This window comes from Periplaneta americana, chromosome 16 (assembly GCF_040183065.1).
Source record: "Periplaneta americana isolate PAMFEO1 chromosome 16, P.americana_PAMFEO1_priV1, whole genome shotgun sequence".
NCBI lineage: Eukaryota > Metazoa > Arthropoda > Insecta > Blattodea > Blattidae > Periplaneta > Periplaneta americana.
Genome location: NC_091132.1, coordinates 43,387,801 through 43,400,513, shown reverse-complemented (window position 1 = coordinate 43,400,513; position 12,713 = coordinate 43,387,801). Strand labels below are relative to the sequence as shown.

At 33.5% G+C, this 12,713-nt stretch overlaps 1 protein-coding gene across 1 annotated transcript; it reads left to right on the top strand.

Annotated features, from left to right (window-relative positions):
* The first annotated feature begins 2,251 nt into the window (after nucleotides 1-2,251).
* Nucleotides 2,252-12,483, top strand: LOC138690988 (cuticle protein 19-like). The gene is made up of 3 exons (XM_069812606.1): nucleotides 2,252-2,358; nucleotides 7,843-7,926; nucleotides 10,711-12,483. Exons 1-3 carry the CDS (start codon nucleotides 2,344-2,346, stop codon nucleotides 10,948-10,950), a joined length of 339 nt encoding a protein of 112 aa, XP_069668707.1. The 5' UTR covers nucleotides 2,252-2,343; the 3' UTR covers nucleotides 10,951-12,483.
* Nucleotides 12,484-12,713: the final 230 nt, after the last annotated feature.

Sequence of the window (12,713 nt, the reverse complement as noted above, 5' to 3'; positions counted from 1 at the left end):
GAAACCAGGTGGCCCGGATTCGAATCCCGGTCGGGGCAAGTTACCTGGTTGAGGTTTTTTCCGGGGTTTTCCCTCAACCCAATACGAGCAAATGCTGGGTAACTTTCGGTGCTGGACCCCGGACTCATTTCACCGGCATTATCACCTTCGTATCATTCAGACGCTAAATAACCTAAATGTTGATACAACGTCGTAAAATAACCCAATAAAATAAAAAATACATACATAGTCGTACATATGCGAAATAAAAACGAATGTGAAGTGGAAATGAAATCAAGTCAATCTCGAAGTGGACACAAAATAAAATAAAATAAGATAATAAATTTAGACGAAATAAAATCAAATGGTCGACCTCGGTAGTGTAGTTGGTATAGTGCTGGCCTTCTATGCTCAAGGTTGCGGGTTCGATCCAGACTCAGGTCGATGGCATCTAAGTGTGTTTAAATGTGACAGGCTCATGTCAGTAGATTTACTGGCATGTAAAAGAACTCCTGCGGGACAAAATTTCGGCACACCGGCGACGCTGATATAACCTCTGCAGTTGCGAGCGCCGTTAAATAATCCATCATTTCAATAAAACCAAATGTGAAGAGAAGAGAGATCTCATGTAAAATGAACTGAAATGAACTACAATTAGAAGTGAAATCAAATTTAAATCAAACCTAAAGTGAAAGGGAGTGAAATTTGAAGTGAAAGGTAGTAAAATTTGAAGTGAAATTGAAATGATATTAAACTGTAAGTGAAAAGTAATCAATTGTAAAGTGAAATGGATTTAGAGTAAAGTGAAATGGATCCCAATGTGAAGTGAGCTAAATTGAATCAATTATGAAGTGAGAGGACATCAAATGTGAAGTCAAACTGAAGGCAAGTTATATAGTATCAAATATAAAATGAAATGAAATTAAAGTGAAGTGAATAGAGCCCGATACGAAGTGAAATGAAATTAAATCAAATGTGAAGTGAGAATGTGAGAGGTAGTTAAATGTGAAGTTAAATCAAACTAAAGACAAATGTGAAGTGAAATGAAATTAAAGTGGCGTGTAATGGAGCCCAATACGAAATAAAATCGAAATTAAATGAAATGTGAATTGAAACCGAACTGAAGTCAAACGTAAAGTGAAATGGTGTATAAATGAAGTGCAATGGAAATTAAATAAAATTCAAAGCGAAATGAAATCATATACGAAATGAAATCTGAAGTGGAGTCAAACTTGAAGTGATTTTGAGCTGAAGTTATAAAATTAAGTCAAATGTGAAGTGGAATGGAATGAAATGTGAAGTGAAAGGTAGTAAAATTTGAAGTGAAATTGAAATGATATTGAACTGTAAGTGAAAAGTAATCAATTGTAAAGTGAAATGGAATTAAAGTGGTGTGTAATGCGAAATAAAATCGAAATTAAATGAAATGTGAAGTGAAGTCGAATTGAAGTCAAACGTAAAATGAAATGGCGTAGAAATAAAGTGCAATGGAAATTAAATCAAATTCAAATCGAAATGAAATCTGAAGTGGAATCAAAATTGAAGTAATTTTGAGCTGAAGTTATAAAATTAAGTCAAATGTGAAGTGGGATGGAATGAAATGTGAAGTGAAATCGAAATTAAATTAAACTTGTGTGAAATGGAATCAAATGTTGAAGGGAAATGAAGCCAAGAGAGAAGAGAAATAAGCAGTGTAATTAATTTAAATTAATTTAGATTAAAGCAACTTCAGTACAGAAAAATTTTACTACGCAACATATTTATGTATTTATTTTTTGTACGTACAATGAAGTCATTTGAATGTGCAGATAATGGAGATATGACATCATTACCACCTTTAAGAACAGAACATTCGTTAAATTTGTGCCGGAAATCCCATCTTGACTTTCTAACCTGCTGTTACTTTCTTTAACAGCTGAACCACTACGGTGCATATACTGTAATAAGCACAAAAGCATACTTCCGGTACAGATAAACAGAACATTTAAGATAGCAATCGCGATAAATGTTTAAGAAGAAAATGGACTGAATGTGCGTCCATTCAAATACAATTTCTATCGAACATAAAGCTCAGATTTGTCATTGGGTGAGGCGACACTTGAGCTTGTGACGAAATACATTTTACATAACAGAAACGTGGCTCAGCGAGACACATCTGTTACAAATCCACTGATTGCATTTGGACGTCCAATTTTTTATCGTGAATAACTTCTCGAACAATGGACAAAGGAACAGAACGCAATATTGTTCCTGGAGTCACTGTACCAAACCACGTTCCGGCGAGTGCGTCTTCAGTTCGCAGAAACTATAAAGACGGGGAACAAGGGTCAAGATATCTTACAAAACAGCGCCTTGCCAACAGCTATGAAGCTCATCAAGGTACAGCAACTGGGTTCATTTTATTTTTTGTATTTATTGAAATGTAGTGTAAGGATGCAAACTCGTGTGTTGTGAATCTTCAATAGCAAGAGTAAATGCATTTCAATATTTTTAATAACGCAATGTGTTGCTAGGAAGTGAAATTTAACTGTGGTTCCAGTTTTTGAATATGTGAGTCTGTTACATATAGTGGCCATAAAGTCCCTATCTGGTTTATTGAATGGGGGGAGGGAATTAAGTGCTACACAAGTGGATAATATAATCAAAGCGGTATTTTAAGGTATGGGTAAGGATGTGATTTTATGGTGATTATTTTAACCTGATTTCGATGATTAAAATGGTTTGATTTCGGTGAATATTTCGTAAAAAAGAGCAAGTAACTTCGCGCATATTCCGCATTCTAAAGAAACTAAAAAAAATAATAAACTATTGTCGCGACGCTGTTATTCCCGGCGTGACTCCTCCTCTTTGCTTACGTCTTAGGAAGTGAAGGCTCTATAAAGTTTAGGTAGGTAGTATCGTTCGGTATTTTTGTTCTTTCGTTGCCGAGCTACCAGATGAGGAATCTTTTGCTACACCGTTAAACATTATCATGTCGTAGCTCCTATGACAATAAATCAAACGCACTGTAATTGAGCAAATAATTGAGCGGCAAATAACGTCCTCGTGTGCTTTCTGCGAACGCCAACGAAAGAGTCAAAATGGCGGGCGATTATATTAAGTATTTATCGAGCTTTAGGAAATACATGACGTCATCATCAGCGAATCACAAGACGCACACGTTTAAATGTAGCCGACCTGCAACGTGATTGGCTGCCGGAAAATAGAGCGACGGGACTATAACATTTTTTAGAATCATTATTGAAATAATCCCTTTGAAGGTGACAGAAAATTCCTTGCATCATTAATTAAATTCATAATTAAATTTTGTTCGACTGTGAGGGGATGACGGCATTGCCTTCTTGAGCTTACGAAGGCGGTTGCTGCGGGAAAGAGAAATAACCGTTGCCTGCTTGCGCTGCTCTCTGGAAGTAGTCCCTAAAACTATGCGAGATATCACACGTATGTAACTATAAGAATGGTCTTTCAGATGAGACAAAAAGCTTATTTTCCGAATTTTTTTAAAGAAAATTGACATTTCAAGTGTCATTCTATAGCCTATCTTAATGACCAACAACAATTTTGTGTTTATATTTAGAGAGGAAAAGTATATGCCTAATAAAAAGTCCTTGATTTCGAGCAGCTTTTGTAAGATACTTATTGTTTTAAAGTTTTATTGTTCTAGGAAGTCATTTTTCAGGATTAATAATAACCATAGCCTCCTATATTAATTATATGTCAGCTTACTAGATAGCCTACTAAAGTAAAAATGTTAATAAGGTAATAAAAATTATGTACTTACTTACAAATGGCTTTTAAGGAACCCGAAGGTTAATTGCCGCCCTCACATAAGCCCGCCATCGGTCCCTATCCTGTGCAAGATTAATCCAGTCTCTATCATCATACCCCACCTTCCTCAAACCATTTTAATATTATCCTCCCATCTACGTCTCGGCCTCCTCAAAGGTCTTTTTCCCTCCGGTCTCCCAACTAACACTCTATATGCATTTCTGGATTCGCCCATACGTGCTACATGTCCTGCCCATCTCAAACATCTGGATTTAATGTTCCTAATTATGTCAGGTGAAGAATACAATGCGTGCAGTTGTGTTGTGTAACTTTCTCCATTCTCCTGTAACTTCATCCCGCTTAACCTCAAATATTTTCCTAAGCACCTTATTCTCAAACACCCTTAACCTATGTTCCTCTCTCAGAGTGAGAGTCCAAGTTTCACAACCATACAGAACAACCGGTAATATAACTGTTTTATAAATTCTAACTTTCAGATTTTTGGACAGCAGACTGGATGATAAGAGCTTCTCAACCGAATAATAACACGCATTTCCTATATTTATTCTGCATTTAATTTCCTCCCGAGTGTCATTTATATTATTTTGTTGCTGTTACTCCAAGATATTTGAATTTTTCCACCTCTTCGAAGGATAAATCTCCAATTTTTATATTTCCATTTCGTACAATATTCTGGTCACGAGACATAATCATATACTTTGTCTTTTCGGGATTTACTTCCAAACCGATCGCTTTACTTGCTTCAAGTAAAATTTCCGTGTTTTCCCTAATACTACAACACAAAAAATTAACTGTGACGGAAATCTCACCTTACTATAGTAAATTAGAACTATTTTTACTATAACTTTATTAAATAGGCTGCTGGGGTTATTCAATGTCAAAATTAAACATGAAAGAGAAATGGCGGATAAATTTTGCCTGCACTCCTTTCATCAGAAACAGGGTTTTCTTACCTGTTGTAAATATGTGATAGCGTTACTTATTTTCTGGAAAAAGTCATTCTAAGGACTATATCGGTCTCCAATATCAATTCCATCAGTCGTGTTTAGGCTCCCAAATGTCGGACCTAGCGACTAGCATGATAAATGCTACATCACTGAAGATGGTTGGTACAGAGAAAGATTTTCCTGAGGTAAAAATGCGATTTGGAATTATATTCAACGCACACTAACAAGAACTACGGTATTTATTTTGTCACGCTCGAGCAAATTTTAGTCTACATAAATCATCAACCATCGTATAATGACGTTCTTCGTGAGATATTTCCAGCAAATTGGAGCACTACGTCATTATGCGAGTGGAAGAGGAGGACAAGTCCTGGGAACTACAATTCTCGGATTTTTTAAAAGTAGGACTTATATTAAATAACACGTTTATGGAACACGAATTGCAGACTCATGACAAATGTTGCGTTTCGTAAGTAGTTGGCCAAATAACTCTAGTAAAAATTAGCATTAGATAGATTTCAGATATGGAGAAACACGGATAGTGTCCATGACGAATTTAGTTCACTGGTTAACAGCCATTTTGCATCTGGTGTGTGATATATCAATTCATATTCATTTTTGGTTGTAGAATTTGAAACGGCCTTCAAAATTACTATATCATGTAAGGGTTTTGAGATACGATTATTTTAGATTTTATATGGATTTTTTAAAAATATTTTTACATTGTTAATGTTATCATTTTTTCAGGGATAGTGCATAATAAATCACAATATTATTATGATTAAACTCTGTATTTGGATGTAGTATATGGTGGAAGAAGTTTTCAAAAGAGTCACTATATGGTAGAGGCATTTAGCTGTGCAAAACGTGTACTGGCTTTGCCGAGTAGAGGCGACTCAGCTAGCGAGTTCATCCTTGTAGTCTAGTGAGTGCGATTTTGCTGGTTTATAAGGACCGTATTCATAGACATTTTTAGCGCGGGTTTTCGGTGGATGATCAGCGTTTTTCGTATTCATAAACCAGTGTTAGCGATAGGATATGATTTGAATTCTGTACTAGTAACCAGTGGATAGGCGGGGCTAGCTTAGTACGCTCGTAGCGCGTGCTGCGAAATGTCTATGAATAGCAACCTAAGAGTTTTTTATGTTGTCAAGAAAACGTTATTGTAGTTCTAAGTGTTAAGTTTGAATTTAAAATGGTTCGCATTTACCAATATCGTATTACTACAGTTTAGTATATACTGTACAGTCACGAAGCTTAAGTTTATGAGGGTAAAAGGAACAATAGACTGTGCAGGTATCATTTCGCATTGTCTGTAATGAGGGGATAGTAACAATCCTAGTGGTTAGCAACTATCTAATAATTTAATAATAATAATTTATTTATTTAATCTGGCAGAGCTAAGGCCAGTAGGCCTTGTCTTCCGCCCAGCCAGACTCTAATTCTAATTAAATACATTTGCTTACATAGTTATTACATTAATATCTAGATCATAAAACAACATGAAAATTAATAATTAAAATTGGATAACTAATGCTAGTGTGACAATAATAAACATTGGTAAGAAATAGTTATAATAATAATAATAATAATAATAATAATAATAATAATAATAATAATAGTAATAATAATAATAATAATAATAATAATAATAATGAGATAATTTAGATACGTATTTATCTGTGATATATATAACCATTAAACATTGAGAAACCTGAAACAGCTATTATTGTTAACAAGAATTGTTAGAAAAATATCTCGTTAGCCTATTATTTAATTGGTTTGATGTCTGAGAGTCCCTGATATTACTCGGTAGGGAATTCCAAAGTCGAGGAACAGCCACAGTGAAAGAAGATGAATATGAGGATGTTCGGTGGGAGGGAATGGATAATATTGAGGAGTGTTGTGATTGTGTGTCTAGGTTATGATGGGTGGATAAATTTTGAAAACGAGACGCAAGATAGACAGGAGTGGAGAAATGCAATATGTGAAAGAGAAGGGAAAGACAGTGGATTTTCCTACGATCTTCTAGACGGAGCCAGGACAACATTTCGAGGGATGGTGTTACGTGATCAGCCCGGCGAATATTGCAGACGAAACGGACGTACATATTATGAACACGTTGTAGTCTCTGCGCCGAAGTAACGCTTAGGTCAGTAAGCAGAATATCACAGTAATCGAAGTGGGGCATCACGAGTGTTTGCACTAACATTTTTTTCATGGAAAAGGGTAGAAAATTCTATGGATGCATATTGAGCTTCGTGACTCTATGTATACTAGACTGTGGTAGTGTGTTAGTGCTGTGTATCTAGAAAATGAAACGTGATAGAAAGAAACTGATTTTCCACTGAATTCAGAATCCGAAAATCAGATAAATCCACCCATTTACACACCAGATACACGAAAAAGTTTCAATTTGTCGACTAGCGATTCGAGTTTTTGCGCTGTGCGAAGAAAATAAATCAACAAATTGTTTGAACTGATCAATGAAATGACTCTTTGACAATTTACATTTGTGGTTACTTTGTTTTTGCTTATTTCAAGAGAAGAGATAAGGCTTCATAGAAAAATCACATGCGTTAACACATGTTTCTTTTGTAGCATTTCGGGAATTAAATTATTTGATTTTTTTTTAGCTGTGTGGGGATAATAAATAAAGAAATGGTTTGAAATCGTCATCGTCAATAAAATGTCCCTTTGACCATTTACTTTTGTGGTCTACTTTGCATGTTTATATTTCAATAGAGTAAATAGGGACTTTATGGAAAAATGACATATGAAAGGGATACGGAATTGTCTCTCTTGACAATTTAAGTATTAGTATGTCTTACATAAGGAACTTTTTCTCGAAAACAGTTGAAGTTAGACAAGCTGATTTTTTTTTTACAGCTCATGTACACGTAACTTAACTTTATTCTGAAACAGTAGCTTTTCTTTCATTTATTTCCTTACTGAGAAATAATCTTTCCCCAATCGTATATTATTTTTCGACGATTTTCAGTACATTACCCCCTGTAACACCTTCAAAATTTAACAAACTTCAGAAACATTATTTCAGTACATGTAAAACATCCAAATAAACATTTATTTCCGAAAGCATAATTTCATGAATGATATTTATTTTCAGGTTGCAAGTTTCCTCGTACTTTTAGCTACAACGTATGCTCGCCTCTACGCTCCAGCAGCGGAAAAAAATTCACTGGATTATGATGTAAGAAAAAATTACAACGCATTTCTCAGATGTATAACATTAATTTTTTCAATATCTCTTTAATGTTTATTATTTTGTTATTATACTACATTCATTTAAAAATGTCTAAAAAAAAATTACATCAGGTACGAACTGTGATCAACGAAACTCCAGGCTTATTGAAACGTGTCATGAACAATTTTCGGGTACGACTACAACAAACTGTAAAATACAGAGGGGATCACTTGAAATGTGTCATTTAAAAATAATAACATACTAATAAATTGGTTCAAGCCATATCCTGTGTTTTGATATTTCTAAACCTACACTTTAGAACAGAACCAACTACCGGACCTTGTATTAAACCTAGAGCTCTGAAACTTTACATGTTTATTTCCGTTTGTTTTTTTATAGGCTAGTGAAATATAGATATTATTTTTGTAAATTTAAAAATACATTATTTCCATGTTTACTGAAATTATTTTAATGGAAAAGCTTAAAACATCACAAACTCTGTAAATCTTTCTAAAAATTTATTTAAACTGAATTTTATATAGCTTCATGTAGTGCAATCTTAGAAATAACTTAAGGCGCGCAGATATTTTCAAAGTCCCAGAAAGAAGGCACTGCGCATGATCAGAGGACGAGCGACCAGGTTCCCAAGCAAATCACTAGTTGAGATAATATCACTTGCTCTGTTAAAGGGTTAGGTACAGCTTACAGCAGTAAAATTTTTGTAAATATTCAACATTTTTTCTACCATTACTGTATCTTGTACAATAATGAAAATTTATATGTGTAAATACTGTCCTTCTGCTATATGTGAAAAAATATTTTTACGATTTAAAAATAAAGAAATATTCGTATATTTTTTTTCAAACTTCAAAATGGTGGCAGTTCACTGTGCAGTGATGAAGCGTTTCCCTCATAACTCATAGACTTGTTAATTTTTTCATGTTCTCTTCCTTTTATTTTATTGCTGAAACTCATGTTTACAATATCATGTTCTTTCAACTACATTCCTTAATAAATAATATTTTTTTGTTTTGTGTTAGAAGAGAATACTGATATTTGACCATTTTTTAATGCATTTATTTTTATCACAATCTATCAAAGGTAGAGAAGTGATTTTGCATCACAATGTAGATATGAAATGCATAAATACACATAAAAAATTCATCACAGAATGTTGGATAGTTTTCTTAATTATGAGGGAAACGCTTCATCACTGCTATCATTTTGAATTTTGAAAAAAAAAAAATAAAATAAAATAAAAAATGAATAATTTTTTTAATTGTAATTTTTTTTCATATCGCAGAAGGACAGTGCTTTACACATACTAATTTTCCTCATTGTACAAGATACAGTAATGGAGGAAAAAATGTTGAATATTTCCAAAATTTTACTGCTGTAAGCTGTACCTAACCCCTTAAATTGATTGAGCATATTGGGAATTAAATCAATGTCCTTCCCAGAACACTTTATAATGAGTAGCTTAATATCAAAGACGGACATCTGACCTCAATCGAAATTTAGATAGCTGTGGTTTTTTATACAATTTTTCATGCTCTTTCCAGTTATAGTGAAACCATATGCAAACTCTAACACTACATTTATAAAATAAATTGTGTTAAATATTACAAAAAAACACTGTGAATTAAAAAAATTGCCTCTAGATCAAAACTATGGAGACGACAGATTTCCGTCTTTGATAAAAAAAACTATTATGTTTCATATAAAAGAATTTTTATCTCGAAAAGAAAGCAAAAACGAGCAGAATTGCATTAACTTTTTTGTTTAAAATATCTCAAAGAATAAACCCCTGAAATTAATGACATTACTTACGGTTCAACCTGTATAGATGGTGCATAGAACCAAGATTGCAACAGGAATGTTATAGAAAACATGACTTTCAAGCTCGAATCAGAAGATATTTGTAATTCCAATAATATTCTAACAGTTCCTTTTCTTTTTGATAGTCAAGCTATTATTTGTCACAAAAATGAATTTTTCATATAATTCTTTTTTCCACAGAAAGAAAAATATTTCTTAATTTTAATATATATATATATATATATATATATATATATATATATATATATATATATACATAGTATTTTTATACTTCTAATTGCAGTACACGGCATACACAACTTCCGGCATTATAAAGGCTGGTTCACAATAAACCGGGAACTATTGTGAATGTTCACATTTAAATACATTCATTTTAACTTTATTTCTGTTCTTGTTCTCGTTTCCGTTTCTCGTTTCACGATTAACTATTGTGAATGCTCACATTTAAATACATTTATTTTAAAATTATTTCCGTTCTCGTTTCCGTTTCTCTTTTCACAATTAACTATTGTGAATGCTCACATTTAAATACATTTATTTTAACATTATTTCCGTTCTCGTTTCCGTTTCACAATTAACTATTGTGAATGCTCACATTTAAATACATTTATTTTAATTTTTTTTCCGTTCTCGTTCTCGTTTCCGTTTCTCGTTTCACAATTAACTATTGTGAATGCTCACATTTAAATACATTTATTTTAACATTATTTCCGTTCTCGTTCTCGTTTCCGGTTCACGTTTCACAATTAACTATTGTGAATGCTCACATTTAAATACATTTATTTTAACATTATTTCCATTCTTGTTTCCGTTCCCGGATTACTGTGAACCAGCCTTAACCGTCATAGAGCGAGTGTTTAGTGGGGAGATCCGATATCTCTCTCTCTCTCTCTCGCACGGGAACCGCTAAGAATATTCTGCTCAGTTTTAATAAATAATTTCACTGTACAGGCACACCCCAAGTATTGGTTCGACTACTCAGTGCAGGATCCTCACACAGGAGACGCCAAGAGCCAATGGGAGACGCGGGACGGCGACGTAGTGAGGGGGCAGTACAGTGTGGTGGATCCGGATGGCACCGTGCGGACTGTGGACTACACAGCCGACAGCAAGAACGGCTTCCAGGCCGTCGTCAAGAAGACCCGCCATTATAAAACGCACGAAGATTATGGAGCATACAACCACATCTAGAGCACGGCCATTAGAAATCAGATTCTCTATATTTCGCTTCTGAAAAGAATAGGATTCCAGCTGTACAGAGTTCGGCGGGATTGATCAGGAATCGTATGCTACGTTCCAGAAGAAATTTTTACTTCACCAGTACGACAAATATCCCGGAATTATTGGTGTTACAGACGGAAAGAACTTCCACTCAAGTGCATCTCTTCTTTTTGACAAAGCTTTACAACATCTTAAAATATTGGCACAATTTTGAATTGTCACAAGAGGTCTGAGATTTACCGATAAATCCACGAGCGAAGCTATTTCGTGAATAAAATAAAAATGTAAATAATATATCCTTAAAATTCCCTCACAAAATGTTAATAATTGCATATTTATGAATACTTAACCTATTCAGACATTGTGAAGTCGAAATAGATGAATAACGATTACCGCAATAAAGAAATTGAATGTTATTCAGTAATGCCAATTGAGAAAAGCGAAATACAAATTTAAAAATGTTAATTACAGGTACTGCGCTTTTCTCTTGTTATTATAACAGAACTACGTTTTCATTATCTGCTGAAATCATAATTTAATTTAAACATTTTATAGTATAATACAAATAACCTGATTAATACATTAATTAAATGAATAACTGTTATGAAGGAGTGTCATTTTCTTTAGATACAATGGACATGGAATTAGAAGATGAAGATGTAGATGTGGAAGTAGAATTTTGCACTTTATTTAGTACAATGGATTCATGCTCATTGATTTACGTGGAAACAGTTGGCGACACTGACTAAACAAAAGAACAACCATGCGATAAGTTGATAATGATAAATCGAGCTGCAGAAATTATCGCGATGTATGATTGTGATTGGTTGGAATTCAAAATTTCATTACATTTCATTGGCCGAAAATGGAATGACGCCATATAAACGAAATAGTCTTTGAAAACTCTACTCATATGGAGTAAGCTAGAAATATTGGTTAATGGTCTTCAGCTCAATATTTATGCAGATACGTTAAATAAAGATATTTGCATTCTTAAAATTTCACTAGATAGGCTACTCTCAATGAAGATGAAGATGATGAAGAAGAGGTCCTTTTTAACTAAGAATATAAGGAATTAAAAAAAAAAACAATTTATTTTATTAATGCCTGTTTTCAATGCTTAAGCTTAATGTGAGAGGGATTTTAGTTTTAGTCCAGACACCATAAGCAGACTAAATAATAAAAAATCAGTTGAAAACAGAAATCTAGATGAAACTAAATTTCAACAATGAATGGTTTATGCAAATCTGGCTTTCAGGTATAAGCTCCCTGTGAAGCATTATTCAATGAATGGTTTGTTTCCAAAACCTGCCATTTTGCTCAAAAACCGATTTTGACCCAATAAAATCATAAACATGTTTCTTATTTACTGAATGCAATGGTAAAGTTTTTTTTTTCAATTCCTGCTATTTTTCACTGAAAATAAAATTTTAAATTATAAATTTTTTTCCGTAAAACCTCCCATTTTATGTGTTTCAGGGCAAAATCTACTATCATATATTTTAATTTAGAAAATTGCTGGCAAACTATGTACCTTAGGTACATAGAATGAGTAACAAGTATTTTTCAAAATTGGCTCGTACATTTTAAAGCCAGCAATTTTTCTCCTTCCTATAAAAATGTATGAAAGTGAAATAGCAGGTTCTGGAAACAAGCCATTTCATATAACCACAGTCTAGTATATACAGTCGCGAAGCTCAATACGTAGTAATTATGGAAAACATTAGGTAGTT

Excerpts from the sequence above, each read along its gene's own strand:
- LOC138690988 (XM_069812606.1), top strand. Across the intron at positions 7,927-10,710 it reads AAAATTCACTGGATTATGAT|GCACACCCCAAGTATTGGTT; the intron begins GTAAGAAAAAAT and ends TTCACTGTACAG.